Genomic DNA, 16,685 nt, shown 5'->3' on the forward strand with positions numbered 1-16,685 from the left:
TAGTAAACAGCCTTAGAAGACAGAGACAGTGTCTCCCTCTAGAAGAGCATATGACAGGTTAATTTCTGTCCACTTTCATAACAATAACGTCTCCTGACGTTTCCTAAGCTCAGGGTTCCTCCGCTGTGACACTGCCCAGTACCTGCACATTCTGCACCTGGATTACCCCATTTTGCTTCCTGAGTATTTGCAACAAGGGATATTGGTTTGAACATGAAGTCCTGACCCAGGAGTCTCTTTTCTTCCACTGGCATCCATGAAACAGTGGCAGCTAACTTGCCAGGCTGCAAAGAGAGTAAAACCCCAGAGCCTTCATGGCTCTATTATTGGCATCAGCATTTTACAAGGTCGCCACATGATTCTACTGGGTAGCCCTGGCTCAGAATCAAGCTCTTCAAGGAGTTTCTACTGATTCTGCTTTTTGTTTGATTGCTTTCCTAAGCCTTCTCTCACTGTCTTGCCTAATCATCCCCATGGGTCTCTTCTTAGGTTCTACTTCCAGGTTCTTTGCCTCCAAGACTGCCTCAGACGGTGCCTTTGTTTCCCAAGCCTATTTTTACCCCAGCCAGCCTTGGTTCCTCTTTGTTCAATGGCACAGAGCCACGGGCCATCCTAATGCTACCTCCAATCCCTGTTCCGCAGGCCTTCTTCTGATCCCTAAAAGGGGGAGGGGCTGTTGGACTCCAAGAATCAAGGGTAGAAGAGCAAGGGGCTGGACAACAGAGTGTCAGGAGCCGCTGGATGAAAGTCTGACCAGAAGGAGATTAGGTTCTTGGCAAAGAAAGAAAAAGGGAGCATTTTGTTGCAGCATAGTTTCTAAAATTCTCACAATTCTTATATCCTACACTGATGAGTATATTTAGAAACACAAAATAAAGATGTCTTTATTCTTTCAGCCCGGAATCTCTTCAGCCTCTACAGTTTTTCAGTTATGGTCAGATCTATTTTCCAACTTGTATTTGCTTATCTAGGCTTCTTATCTCGATGTACTTATACCTTGCTTTCATTCATAAACGTGAAGCTCTATTATATTCCAGGGACTCGAATAGGCAAGAGGGAAGAAAGAATGATGAAACATCATCCCAGATCTTACAAAGTGCCAGGTTAATTGATCAGGACAGATGCATAGACAAAGAAATTATAGTACATCATAACAGAAGCTAGAGCAGACATAGGAACAAAATGCTCTAGTTGGCATTATCATTTCTGACAACTATGGTTTGTTTACTATAAAAGATACCTGGAGGAAGACGAGTGAATAATTTTCTATAAGGAATAATGCTACACGTAGTGATATGTGCAATGCCTTGACAGTCTAAGATCATTTAGTTTCTGGGTGGAAACACTGGCCCAATCAAAAGGAAAAATTACCAAACCATAAAATATACACGTAAACACAACTCTTGCATTTCCCTAAATAATTGTAATCCTTTTTCTTTCCCTTCCCTTTTATTCTATTAACTTCTTTACTGTGCTAAAGCACATAGTGGTTTCAGAAGGGAAACTGTATAAATATAACAAGAAATGATGCTCAAATAAAAATAAAACTCAACTATAAAATTTCACAAATATCATGTTATTTGCACACCGATATGTAAACAATCTATTGTCTTTGATCTCTCATTAAATTATAGAAATTCCGAGATAGTTAGCATTGGTATTAAACATCCCCTGCAAAGATTATAGAGAGAAAGGATAAAATGTGGTAGAAGATATTTAAATTTAGAATCATGCTTCATGTTGCTTGTTATTGGAATAGGAAAAGCTCTTTAGCAAAACCCAAAGTACCAAATAACGAGGACCGCATTGCACATGGATGTATACTGTAAGTTCCTGAAGCACGTAAGAAAAACAGGTTCTGACCTGCGTATTGCCTCCTGCCTCCCAGGTCAATGACTGTATTCTCCTCTCCTTTATCAAGGAACTGGATTTCCTTCTCATGCAAAAGCCGTGTGATCTTGACTTGCTGCTGCTTGACCCGGGTCTCAAGCAAGTGCACCTGGGCTCTGAGCCGTGCCTGCTCCTGGAGACAGTTCTCAAGGGCCTGCAAAGCAATGTGCATCTCATTCTCAGTGGGAAATAAATGCTCCTAACAAGTTGGACGAATTAATGAACCAGTTTTGTCCCCAACTCCCATTTCAGAATATTATTCCAACCAGAAAGTGGTTTGAAAGCTCTGATACTATTTGTACGGTAAATTGCTTGAACCAAAAAAATTATATATTAATATGAAATAATCTGAGTGACTATACTAAGAGCTTTAGACTCCTCTCTTTTGAACTTCGTAATGATTCCAGGAGGGAGGACTTGGCTCAACCCTAGTGAGGCAACTTGCTCAGGAATTTTCCAGCAGGTAGGAGGAGTCAGTATGCAAATCCAGTTCGAGAGCCCTGCTTGCAGTCTGTCTTCATGATGCCACCTAAATGCTTTCCTGACAGTACAGTTTTTATGGCATCGTTGCACATTGTTAGTGTGTCAATCCCTAAAATAAGCCAGGCATTTGAATGACCTTTGGGTATTAATGTTTTAATTAATGGAATACTTATAATCTGATGACGTGTTGTCACCTTTATAAGGAATGTTAGTTTAGACTCATATCCGTGAGTATCTCACCCACTCGCCTGTGCAAATTCTAGTGAAGTCACTTTAACTTGTTGCTTATTTTTTTGTTTTTCCCTCAATTACTTCAGAAAGGGGTGGGAGGAGACTGAGTTTTCCAGTTAAGCATTTATCTTCTCTAAAAGGGCAAAAAACCAAGAATATTGGATGCAAAAGAGTTTATCAGCACCCTTCTAAACTGGCGTCTGACTGAGAACTTTCCAAAAAGAAAGTGACCACAGTGGGGAATTACTTGGGAAGATGAGCTGCAAGGATGGGGCTTCTGGAAGAGGCAGAGAGACTAGAATCTTCAATAAAGGCTCTTGAATACTCGATGTTATTAGAGTTACTGGACATAGAGTGGGGAAAAAAGGACAAAACACCAATTTTTGTCATTTTTCCATTTTTACCTTGACATCTCATTATGAGACCACAGGCATGGTTTTAGTGAGCTTATTTAAAATGTAGGAATTTTCTCTTCCCCAGAACTTTGGGTATTTATTTTATTTTTTATTTTTTATTTTTATTTATTTTTTAAAATTTCTTTTCAGTGTTCCAGAATTCATTGTTTATGCACCACACCCAGTGTTCTATGCAATACATGCCCTCCATAATACCCACCACCAGACTTACCCAACCCCCCATCCCCTTCCCTCCAAAACCCTCATTTAGTTCCTGAGTCCACAGTCTCTCATGGTTCATCTCCCCTTCCAATTTCCCCCAACTCCCTTCTCCTCTCCATCTCCCCATTTCCTCCATATTATTCCTTATGCTCCACAAATAAGCAGAACCATATGATAATTGACTCTCTCTGTTTGACTTATTTCACTCAGCATAATCTCTTCCAGTCCTGTCCATGTTGATACAAAAGTTGGGTATTCATCCTTTCTGATGGAGGCATAACACTCCATAGTATATATGGACCATATCTTCTTTATCCATTCTTTGGGTATTTAAATGTGTATTTTCTCCCTTTTATTTATTTATAAATGGAGGAAGGCATGAGTTCATTGTAATTTCTTTCAAATAATTTGCTTAGTTTACACTAATAGTGTTCAATATGGGAAAGCTCAATATTGGGAAAGCGCCAGGTCAGTTTTAATTATTATGGATAGTTTTAAGTTTCTTTTTTTTTTTTTTAACATTTTATTTATTTGACAGACAGAATACAAGTAGGCAGAGAGGCAGGCAGAGAGAGAGGAAGGGAAGCAGGCTCCCTACTGAGCAGAGAGCCCGATGCGGGGCTCGATCCCAGGACCCTGGGATCATGACCCGAGCCGAAGGCAGAGGCCTTAACCCACTGAGCCACCCAGGCGCCCCTAGTTTTAAGTTTCTAACATTATTTTTTTTAACTTTTTTTTTTAAGATTTTATTTAATTTTGACAGAGAGATCACAAGTAGGCAGCGAGGCAGGCAAAGAGTGATGGGGAAGCAGGCTCCCTGCTCAGCAGAAAGCCCAATGTGGGGCTTGATCCCAAGACTCTGAGATCAGCACCTGGGCCGAAGGCAGAGGCTTAACCCTCTGCCCAGGCTCCCCAAGTTTCTAACATTATTTAACTACCCAAATAGCCCCAGTAAATTCAGAAAGATTTTTACTTTGAGAAAAAAAAATTACATCACTTGGTAAGTGCCTATGATGTGGCAGGTGCTTTCACAAAAAATTTCTTCATATTTTCCCATTAGTTAATTTTTTCAGTGACACATTACTAAGATTCTCTACAAAGTAAAAGAAAATTCAAGTCAAAGCAGGTTTTATAAATATGTAAATAAATGCACTTACCCAGCTTTCCATGCCCATGACCAGAATGGTGGTGACCAGAATGAAACTGACCATCTTCACCATCTTCCCCACTGAAACAGCTCCAAGAACAAAAGAAATTTCATAAACATCTTTACTGTGAATTTTTCACAAGACCAGTGTTGGGTTCAGGCTCAACATGATCCATGAGGTCGAATGTGACTCCAGCTCCAGTCTGAGAGTCTTCAAGAAATTCTCCTGGACTTCCCACCCTTCCCTCATACAGAATGATGCTCTCTGTTACCTTAAGTAGGATAGATTCTTTTCAATTGCAGAAACAGAGAAGGGACCCTGCCTCTCTTTGAGTGTCCAGTGGTTAATGGGCTGCTTGTGCAGACAAAGCAAAGGCTCTTTAAACACAGAGACCTGGCTCCATGTTTTGGCTGAGCCACTTCCTAGCTGTGTGCCCTCAAGCAACCAACTAAAATGCTCTTCACTTATAAATGGAAATCATAATTTCTACCTGACAGGACTGTGGCAATCTTGACGAAATACTTTTAGATATTCTGTCATAGGATAAGTGCCTAAGGAACTGTAATTCATTTTGTATATAGAAAACTGCTTTTATTTTTAAAAGAAGAAGAGGGAAAGATGACAACTAAGATGATATGCATTGTTTTTCTTGATGTTTTAATGGATAGTCAAGCTACCAAGGGGATATAAATCTTTAAGCTCTGTTTAAAGTTGTAGAGGAAACCTCACTTTACCACTTCCTGATTTTTTTTTTTTTTAATCCCTCTTGAGGGGCACCTATGTGGCTCAGTTGGTTAAAGGGTCCAACTCTTGATTCTGGCTCAGGCCACAATCTCAGGGTCATGAGATCAAGCCCCAGGTTGGGTTCTGTGCTGAGCGTGGAACATGCTTGGGATCCTCTCTACCCCCTCAACACTCCCCCACCCTCCTCATGTGCACGCTCTCTCTCTCTCAAAAATACAATACAATAAAATCACTTTTGAAGTCATGAATATTGATGAAAAATTTTGTTCATCCTCAAAATAAGTTCTGTGTGCTGCCAGTGATTTTTCATAAATTTTAGAAGCTAAGGAGCCTAGAAGGGCAGAAATGTTTGCATAATCTTCAAACGGATTTTGTACCTGTGGTTTCCAGAAAAGAACTGGAATCAACTGAATTATTTGTTAGCCTATTTTTATCCTATAGAACCTATGACCTAGGTCTTTTCATGTATCTCTTTCTCAATTTTTATGTAATTATAAAGGTGATCCCTAATGTTACTGCCCACTAGGATCCCTTGGGGAGCTTGAAAAAAATCTCCATGCCCAGGAATTCAATCAAATGTCTAAAGGTGACAGGTGCACGGAATTTTTAAAACACTGTTGATTCCAATGTTTTGCAAAGTTGGAGAAACAATAATTTATGGACTTAATATATAAAAAACTTTAAGTCTATTATAACAAAGAAGTTAGTTCCCAGTCCTTCTGAGGCAAAAAAAAAAAAAAAAAAAAACAGTTAAAGAATGGGAAAGACAATTAACATGGCCACCTTGGGAAGCACTTGGGAAGTAAATTAGAATGTGAGTTTTTAGAGTATATGAAATTCATGCATTACAGAGAGTAATAGTCTGCTAGATATAACTGTATACTTTTACTTCTGACTTTTTTTTTACTCTAAGTCTAGAACTGTGCTGTGTATTTTATAAACATCTACTTTAATTCTTAAATAACTCTCTAAGGCAAGTACTATTAACCTCATCATACAAATGAAAAGATCAGAGAGGTTAAGTCACTTTTCTAAGATCACACAACCAGTTTATGGAAGACCCAGCAATTGGGCTGAAGGCGTTCCACCTTGACGGCCCATGCCCTTAACCTGAACTCCACAGGACCTGCCCTGTGATCCACATATGCCTGCAACACACAGGGAAACAGGCTGCATGGGCGAATGGGGGCCTTCCTGTGTGCTCTTCTGCGGTGAACATCAGCCTTGCTCCTAAGCGTGGCTGTGACTCATTTGTTCCTCAGACATGCACTTCTCCAAAGGAACTTCAGGTGAATCTGGCAGGAGAGGAGACAGCTGCCCGGTAGCAGGGGCAATCTGAGGGAATGGCAGTATTCGCAAGCCTTTACTGATTATCAATTCTGGGCTCTGCCCTGCGCTACACCCTGTGGAAGACTAAACATGGCCACCTCGGAGGGGCCATGTTTCAAGCAAGGAATGAAAATAACTATTAAAATGGAAATTAAGGACAATACAAATGAAGTCTACGTGAAAACATATGTAATTAAATATAGAAACCGAACATTCCCAGACCACTCAAGACAAAATTAATTACTTCCGCCACTGTGACCCATGCTATATTTACAGACCAAAATAGCAGTTATCCACTCGATAAACATTGTTTGCATGCCTGCTTTGTTCCAGGCACTGTGCCAGGTGATGGAATTCTCATGTGGTCAGTTTTTTGCATGTTTTTAACTGCTTAGAATTAGATTTTTGGGGGCGCCTGGGTGGCTCAGTTGTTAAGGGTCTGTGCTTGGCTCAGGTCCTGGGATGCAGTGGGCCTAGGGCTCCCAGCTCAGCAGGATGCCTGCTTCTCCCTCTCCCACTTCTCCTGCCTGTGTTCACCTCTCACGCTGTGTCTCTCTCTGTGTCAAATAAATAAATAAATAAATAAAATATTTAAAAAAAAAAAAAAAGAGTGTAAGAATTTTGAAGGCAAAGTCCCCACCTTGCTAATTGTTGTATCCCCAGCATGTAACTTGTTACAATGAACCAGATAAAAGTTTAGTTGCCTCTGCAGAAAATTTTCTCCAGGAAGGAAAAATCTTTCTCAGAGGGGAAAATGTCCTTTCCTTTCCGTAAAACTGGTCTGTTTGCAGTGACAATACTTCCTCCTTCCTTCTCTATGTTTATCCTGGTCAAGGAGAAAACAATGGGTTGTGCATTTTTGAAAGTAAGCCTTAGGAAGGGGGTAGAGACTTTTGGTTGGATTGAACACATGAATTTATTTTCTCTTTCTCACAATGAAGATATGAACGGACAAGGTCATAGAGAAAGGGAGCAGAGGAAACTCCAGGCATGCAATGTCAGCACATCTGTGGATGTCAAAAGCACGTGAGGGAGCTGGCAAGGCTGCTAACACTGGGGGACGAGCAGCAGCAGAAGAAGCAGGCTAACTTGCCCTGTGATTCCCCAGCCTGGTTCAGGGGTAAAGACATGAGTTTGCTTCAAATGCAGGGTTGGGGGTGACAGATTGACACTCAGATTCTCACCAAAACCTTGAGTAGCCCATGAATACTGTTTCTCTCACCCCATCAGACAACAAGGCTTACTTTCCACTAAGGTTGAACCAGAGAGGCTCTGAGTAGCAGGACCACAGGCACGAGGGAGGTCAGGGGAGAGTACTTGGTTCTACAGGTTGAAATAGCCCCCGACCTACACACACACACACACACACACACACACACACACACACACACACACACCACTAGGATACTACTGTCCTGGCAGCCAGGCAGCCCACTCTCTATTCCTCCCGCCACTTTCCAGGCCAGAGAGCATGGGATTCCTCTCTGGAGGAATGAATAGGCTCACGGGAAAGATCACCAGAGGCTAACCCTGGGTGATTCTCCAACAGAAGCGCCTTGTCCTTGCCTGATCATTCTCCAGAGAAGCCCACGGGTTGGCAAGCCTCATTCATGCACACCAGAGAGGCAGAGGCTTAAATTTTGCCTATTTCTTTCAAAGGAGTTCTCTCTGAAGGGAGGTATATAGTAAGTTTCTTTCTGTATCTGCATTTACCTCACAGTCTAAACAGAAACACTTAAAGGGGTCTCTGGGGGGTTCAGTCGGTGAAGCGTCCAGCTCCTTATTTTGGCTCAGGTCATGATCTCAGGGTCATGATATCAAGTCCTACATCCAGCTCTGCATGGAGTGAGGAGCCTGCTTAAAATTCTTTCTCTCTCTATCTTCTCTATTACCCCACCCCCACTCATTTTTCCCTCTCTCCTTTTTTTAATTTGAGAGAGAGAAACAATAGCAATCAATTTTCCATGAAGATGTGTAATTTACCTGTTATAACTTAATCCTTCTATCTAAATTGTAACCAAAATAACCAAAATGTACAGAAAGAAGTGGAGTGCTGTATAAATCACACTGCTAAGGGGCAAAGAAGTCAGACAAAATACAAGAACACATGTAATAACTCATTGCAGAAAAGCTCTCCTAAGCATTTGGAGATCCAGTTTTTTCAGTGAGTCATTCCTTTTATTCATTCATATGATATCATTTATAGTAACTTAATTTAGGAGAACTGACATTTTACTCTGTGATCTTAGTAACCATTTAAAATTCAAACATTTGTGGGGTACCTGTTTAATGTCAGATGCTATGTACACTAAAAGCTTTTATATATAGCTTATATTAAATATATTGAATTACATTTAAAATATTAGTTTGTATTGGGGCACCTGGGCGGCCCAGTCAGTTAAGGGTTCCACTCTTGATTTTGGGTCAGGTCATAGTGTCGGGGTGGTGATATTGAGCCCATGTCAGCTCTGTAGTGGGTGTCGAGTCTCTTAAGATTCTCTCCCTCTGTGCCTCCACCCCACCCCCACTCATGCGTGCACACACCCTCTTTCTCTCTCTCTCAATAAAATATTAGCTTAGATTAAAATATACAGGAAATTGGGTTTAACTATGGCATTAAAATGGCTTCCAATGTAAAAAAAAAAAGTCCCCTCCCTTCTACACCCCCCACCCCCGAGCTTTTAGAGGGGAGAGAAGTGAGAAGAGAATTGCCAAGAAACAGAAGTATGAGCAATTGGGAAGATGAATAGGTTTGCTATCAATTAATATTTTCCAACTGGTAAAATAATCTTGGAATTATATTTTAAAACTTTTCTAGATGGCTTTTACACTTGTCATGGAGAACAAAATCATCTCCTTCCGGATGCCACCACCAACTAAAGAGCCTTATTTACAATACAGTACTGTCCTCAACTTGGCATTGCAGATATTGAGCAAATTTAGCAAAATTCAGATAGAAATGAATACCCTAACCAAGGGCATCTGATGTTATAAACAAACACATTTTTATTCCCATCATGAGGGTAGTCTCATGTTTCTTTTGTCAGGGAGTTCTTGGAGGGATCTGTCATTACCATTGGTCCATCCGTCAACAGTCTGTTTGTGGGGGGAAAAAAAGCCAACAGAAGCATAAAATCTTACTACAATTTAAACAATTTACTTCAGATATATTTATATTTATATATATGTATATATTTAGGGATGGAGACATTTCCACCTTTCAAATTAGGCAGAGCAGTCAAATACTGTTATAGTAAGGTTTACTTTCTTATAGCTTTAGCTATGCCAGTGGTATACTCTTGTTCATTTAAATGTTAATTATATGCAATTAAGGCCCTATAAAATACCACTGTCCCTAAAACATGTTTCTTCCTTTCACCCATCAAAATAAAAGATGGAAAAAAATGGGATGAAAAAAAAAAGAATTGAATTACTTTCAATGACTATACTCCATAAATCACTTGGGAAAACAATATAGGTTGTCAATGTATCTACTGTTGTCTGTATTAAATTTCAACAATTATCTATCAATTAATTATTATTACTAAGTATTAATAAATAAGTATACCATTAAACAAACACTATATATTAATTTATTATATATTATATAAGGTAAATTTATTAATAAAAGTATTAATAAATATTATATATAAATATTAGAATATTAATAGTATAATATTTCATTGGAAACAAGACTGATCTTTCTTAAGAAAAGCTGAGATGGTGAGTGGTGCTCTCTAAAGATTATCAAAAAGGAAAAGCTCTCCATGCAAGACTTGAGCTTGTCTTAGTTGTTTATAAAATATATGTAATATTTCCATACTTGAATCATAAATACTTCAAGGGCAGTGTTTTCTGCTGCACTGCTTATCTTCTGAGCTACCTTTTTGCAAAATAGAGAGGTAATTGTCCTTAGACTTTAATATTATTCCTAATTCTCTCAGTTAACATATTTTTCAGTACTAAATAAGATTGTGATAAAATTATGATTTAATTATGTTCATTTAGCCAACAGATAGTACATCAAAATTTAAAAATTCTTTAAAAATATAAGTGGAGAAAATGGCTGTGTGCAACCTGGGAGAACGTTCTCACTGGAACCCAATCATACTGGTACCCTGATCTTGACTTTCCACCCCCACTACTGTGAGAAATAAATTTCTACTACTTATTAAAAAAATAATGATGTAAAAATTCTAATTTTAGGGTTGTCTGGCTGGCTCATTTGGAAGAGTGTATGACACCTGACTTCAGGGTCATGACTTTGAGCTCCACTTTAGGTGCAGAGATTACTTATATAAATAAATATTTTTTTAAAAAATTCTCATTGTAAAAAGAAAAATAAGTAACACTCTATACGTAGAAAACAGATATAATTGAAAATTGGGATATGAACCATTATTTGTACATCAATGTTTATAGCAGCATTATTCACGACAGACAAAAAGTGTGTGGACAACAATCTAAATGTCCATCCACAGATGAATGATTAGAATGAGATATATACACACAATGAAATGTTAACCTTGAAGACTTTATGCCAGGTGAAACAAGCCAACACAAAAGGACAAATGTTGTATGTTTCCCCTCATACAAAGTACCTGGAGTAATCAAATGCCTAGAGATGTATTACGTGTATTAATTTGAAGTATATGAAATTGCCATTTTGAAAAGTCAAAAACATCCAAATGTACGCCATTTCTTATAGTTCAACCTAATATGTCAAGAAAGGAACACCTCATCAGTAAGGAAATTAAAAAATATATTCAAATATAAAGAAATACTATATATATGTTTATGTTATATAAGTGCCATGAAATGAAGGACTTGATTCTTTTTATTCCTGCTGTATCCCACTGCTTGGTAGGTGGTTAGGTACTGTATCAGTTTTGTAGGGCTGCTGTAGCAAATTACCACACAGCGGGTGGCTTAAAGCAACAGAAGTTGATTCTGTCACATGTCTGGGGGATAGGAGTGTGAAGTTCAGGAGTCACTATGGCCATGCTCCCTCTGAAAGCCTCTATGAAAGAATGCTTCCTTGCCTCTTCTAGCATCTGGTGGCTGCCAGCCATTGTTGGCATCCCTGGGTGTGTGGCAGCAACACTCTACTCTCTGCTTGCCTGTTCACATGGCTATCTTCCCTCTGCATGTCCCTCTAAATTTCCCTCTTTATACTAGGACACCAGACCACTGGATTAGGGTTTGTCCTAATTCAATATGACCTTACCTTAACTTGATTCCATCTACAAAGATGCTATTTCCAAATAAAGTTACATTCACAGGTAATGGGAATTAGCATTGAATGTATCACTTTCTGGGGTGCAATTCAACTTGGTTCAGGTACTCGACAAAATATTTGGTGAGTTGATGAGAAGAAAATTTATGAATTGAAGCTAGAATTTTAGAACTTCTCAGCATCTGCTATTATAATTTTACAGTTGTTTATTAGAAACAAATTCTTTTTTTTAAAGATTTTCATTTATTTGAGAAAAAGAGCAACAGAGAGAGCACAAGCAGGAGGAGTGGCAGAGGAAGAGGGAGAAGCAGACTCCTCATTGAGCAGGGAGCCCAATGTAGGATCATGACCTGAGCCAAAGGGAGATGCTTAACCAACTGAGCCACCCAGATGCCTGAGACCAAATTCTTTTTGTCTGCTGAATTTATTAGACGTCTCTATCAGATTCCCTCCAGTATCTCCCCTCCTTCAGCAGTGACTGAGAATATTTAATAAATTATGGCTTTTGTAAAGTTTTTATTGATTTGCAAATATGACATTGTGGTGTGTGCCAGCTTACCTCAGTTTTAAAGAGATATTTGAATTTATAAAATCCCAAGAGAAAATAAATAACTGAAAAACTTTAAACTTAAAACCTAATATAATTAAAATTAGGCCATCTTAATGGGCTAAAGCTATTATCATACCTATCTCATAATAAATTATTAGTTTGACTCATACTTTTCATTTGGTAATAAATGTATTTCCCAAGCAGAATTACAACAGCTCTGCTGTTATTTTTTAAAAATATCATTTGTACTTTTATGGTTATTTATCATTTAATTTTTAAATTTGTCATAAAGTTCAAGTAATAAAAAGTAAAAGTTACCCCTTACATGATGGAAATTTCTTAACATGTAATCAATGGTAGAGTTATAAACACATGAAGTTTTCCAATGTTACAGGAAATAAGAAGTAAGAATAATTGTTTATTATAAGCAAGCAAAAGAGAATAAAGATAGAAAATAAATAAAGGGGCGCCTGGGTGGCTCAGTGGGTTAAGCCGCTGCCTTCGGCTCAGGTCATGATCTCAGGGTCCTGGGATCGAGTCCCGCATCGGGCTCTCTGCTCAGCAGGGAGCCTGCTTCCCTCTCTCTCTCTGCCTGCCTCTCTGTCTACTCGTGATCTCTCTCTGTCAAATAAATAAATAAAATCTTTAAAAAAAAAAAAAGAAAAAGAAAATAAATAAAAATATTTTTAAAAAACACATAAAGAGATTTTGGAAGTAGAAAGCATTCTCTTATGAGGTTAATACACGGGGTCAAACTATAATAAAAGGAAGTGAGGTCATTCAAACATCATCATGACTCAAGAAAACAAGGCTCAGAAAGGGTAAATTATTTAGCTAAAGGAAGAAAATAAACTTTCACTAAGTATATTTACATTAACTGGGGAGATGAGTATAACAGTATGATGTGATACCATTTATTTGTGACTCTGATTCAAATTGTTCTCCTGACTGAAAAGAAACCAATATATTTTCCTGGATTTTTTTTTTTTAAAGATTTTATTTATTTATTTGACAGAGAGAGATCACAAGTAGGCAGAGAGGCAGGCAGAGAGAGAGAGGGAAGCAGACTCCCTGCTAAGCAGAGAGCCCGATGCGGGGCTCGATCCCAGGACCCTGAGATCATGACCTGAGCCGAAGGCAGCGGCTTAACCCACTGAGCCACCCAGGCGCCCCTCCTGGATTATTGATGGGGACTTTTTCTTTTTCTTTCCAGTGGTAAAAATAACGTCTCATTTTTCTTTTGTGATAGCAATCAGATCTTCATTGTTTTAATCCACTACCAGCTATCAGATAAAATACTGAGGAGTCCATAATTCAAAGTTATGAAATTTTTGTGCCTTCCAGACTTGCGTTTATGCTATCTGCTGAAATTAATATATTTTCTTTGGTTCATCAAGTTCCTTTCTGTATTTGTGGGGTCCAGTACTTTATTTCAGAAATGAATAAATGTGAAATAAGTCAAGCAGAGACAATTATCATATGTTTTCACTTACTTGTGGAGCATAAGGAATAACACAGAGAACATTGGGTGAAGGAGAGGAGAAGTGAGTTGGGGGAAATCGGAGGGGGAGACAAACCATGACAGACTGTGGACTCTGAGAAACAAACTGAGGGTTTTGGAGGGGGAAGGGGTTGGGGGTTGGGAGGGCCTGGTAGTGGGTATTAAGGATGGCACATATTGCATGGAGCACTGGGTGTGGTGCATAAACAATGCATCTTGGAACACTGAAAAAAATAAAATAGGGGCACCTGGGTGGCTCAGTGGGTTGGGCCTCTGCCTTCGGCTCAGGTCGTGGTCTCGGGGTCCTGGGATTGAGACCCGCATCTGGCTCTCTTCTCGGCAGGGAGCCTGCTTCCCTCTTTCTCTCTGCCTGCCTCTCCGCCTACTTGTGATCTCTCTCTTTATCAAATAAATAAATGAAATCTTTAAAAAAACAAACAAACAATAAATAAAATAAAATTTTTAAAAAAGGAAAAAAAAAGAAACGAAAAATTAGCTTAAAAACTTAAAGACCTTCAAAACAAATTATGGTCTTATATCTGTGTCTGCTTTTGGCTCTTGTATAAGAGACAGTGTATGTTGAAAGAGCTCTGGGAGATGCTGGAAGATTGTATAACACGTATACATAGTGCTACACATGAGACTTGGTAGAAAATAAAGGTCCAGTAAAATGTTTTGGCAGGCTCTGTCTCTTGGTGTCCTGAAATTTCCATTTCATCTCCATTAAAATCATCAAATCTGATCTTTCCCAGAGAAAGGACAAAACCTCTAGTCTGGCAGCTCCTTCAATAATAAGGCCTTTCAATCTGTCATTATAAATATATATTTTAAAGTCATCATATTAATTTGATAACCTTTAGAATAATTCCTGAGAATATTTCAAGTTATCAAAAATTCTTCAGTGCCCAATTGTAATTCCTTTTTTTTTTTTTTTTTAGATTTATTTATGTATTTGAGAGAGAGAGAGGAGAGAGTGTGCACACACGCATGAGGCAGGGCAGGGCAGCTGGGGGGAGAGAGAGTCTTAAGCAGACCCCATGCTGAGCCCAGAGCCTGACACAGGCCTCCATCGCAGGACCCTGAGATCACGACCTGAGCTGAAATGATGGTCTAAAACCCCCAGGCAAGCCCCCACCCATTGTAATCATAATTCTAAACATCTTCTACAATGTTGAAGAAATGTTTAGATATTAGGTATTTCAAATGCTATGAAAGTCTGGTCTCTGTCATTCATCATAGTAAATCTTGTTATTTTGTAAATCTGGTTCATGATAAAGTGGTATTAGATTATTTAATTCCTCACTATACAGTTGTATTTCTTTTATAATGTTTTTGCTTTAGGCTGTTTCAAAACTTTCAATTTTTATAAAACTAAAATAGTTTTCAAATGGCTATTTTTTGAGTACTATATTATTTGATATAAATTATTCTAAGTCTCTAAAATCCAATTTCCTCCTCAGTAAAATTTTTTAAACTTTCTTGATAGAGGATTAAACGTAAAGGCAAAAACATTGTTTTAAACTGGAAAGTTGTATAGCTAATATATAACTTTTTTTAAAAATTACAAAACAAAAATATATACTAATGTAAAAATTTTTAAAAATGGTGTTTTAAGCAAGCTATCATGAAAGGATGCAAGATAAAAGAAATAAGGAGAAAGAGCTATTGAAAGAACCATGTTTAGTAAGTTAGCATTTACAAATGGACTACACCCTTAATGTAAGACAGTTACTTAAAAATTTACCCATAAACACAGATTTAGAGACTCTTTTTAGGCATTTTCTTCCAAATTTTTTATCATTTTTCTGAAAATGGAATATGACAGTATCTTTGTTATTTATTTTAAACATTTACACTCAGTGAAAGCCTAAAAAGCTAAATAAGTTTGATTCCCAAAAGATAGAAAAAAAATAAAAGCATTTCTGAAAATTTTACTTCTGGAATGGAAATTTTAACATTTTCCATTTTATTTTCTATCTTTTATATTAAAACTGCAAATCCTATTATTTATATCAAATTCTCATCCAATTCATTCAAAATGTGCTAGGAGCAGAAAGGAGATATAATTCTAACTTTACTTTCTAAGTTACAGAGGTGGTTTTCTCCCAAGTTAAACTGACTTTTCCTAAGAGCCTATGATTGTTTCCTGAGTTATGCTTAATATCATACCTACATAATCAATTAGCATTATTACAATTATGTCAAAAGTACAGAGATGTTAAATACCTTGCTGAAGTAAAAAATGAGTCAGAGACACAGCTCAGACTAGGTGTTGTCACTCTGCCTCCCAGGATCCTCTAACTGCATTCAGAATTTGTAATTACTTCTCTGTTATTTGATTAGAAATAGGGACAATGTTGATTCTGGCTTTAATCCAGAAACAAATAAATGAGGAAATCAGTTTAACTGGAAGGAAAGCTAAAAACAGAGATTCAATGACACAGTACCAGATATTTTCCTTTTTTCCCTCCTATTTGTATGAATTTTCATGACAGATCTAAATAATGTATCTTCATGAAAATACATCTCTGATTTTTTAAAACTCTTATATTTGTGCTTATATGGAGAATTTTTGTACTTGAACTTGATAATGCTCACTTGAAGATTAAGTAAAACCAAAGTTCAGTGGAAGATTTGCTTTATAGTACAAATGATAATAAAGTTGTACCTATAAAGATATGGGTTAAAATGTCATTTCAACTACAATATGGAGAAAAGCCTATAAACTTGATAATGCTCACTTGAAGATTAAGTAAAACCAAAGTTCAGTGGAAGATTTGCTTTATAGTACAAATGATAATAAAGTTGTACCTATAAAGATATGGGTTAAAATGTCATTTCAACTACAATATGGAGAAAAGCCTAATATTTTTAGTTATAAAAAATGTGGCAAGCTAATAATTGCCAAGATGAAATGGCCAGTTTAGTTAATCTTTAAGAAAAACAAAAATTCCCT

At 37.7% G+C, this 16,685-nt stretch overlaps 1 protein-coding gene across 1 annotated transcript in view; it reads right to left on the minus strand.

Moving 5' to 3' along the window:
• Window positions 1-16,051, minus strand: part of FGL1 (fibrinogen like 1) — a 29,562-nt gene extending 13,511 nt beyond the window's left edge. The window contains exons 1-3 of the mRNA XM_047716288.1: window positions 15,956-16,051; window positions 4,379-4,458; window positions 1,864-2,044 (exon numbers count right to left, since the gene is read on the minus strand). Of these exons, the coding sequence (XP_047572244.1) occupies window positions 1,864-2,044; window positions 4,379-4,441 (244 nt within the window). The 5' untranslated portion in view covers window positions 4,442-4,458; window positions 15,956-16,051. The remainder of the gene's footprint in view (window positions 1-1,863; window positions 2,045-4,378; window positions 4,459-15,955) is intronic.
• Between the last annotated feature and the right edge of the window lie 634 nt (window positions 16,052-16,685).

Source organism: Lutra lutra, chromosome 2, assembly GCF_902655055.1.
Source record: "Lutra lutra chromosome 2, mLutLut1.2, whole genome shotgun sequence".
Lineage (NCBI taxonomy): Eukaryota > Metazoa > Chordata > Mammalia > Carnivora > Mustelidae > Lutra > Lutra lutra.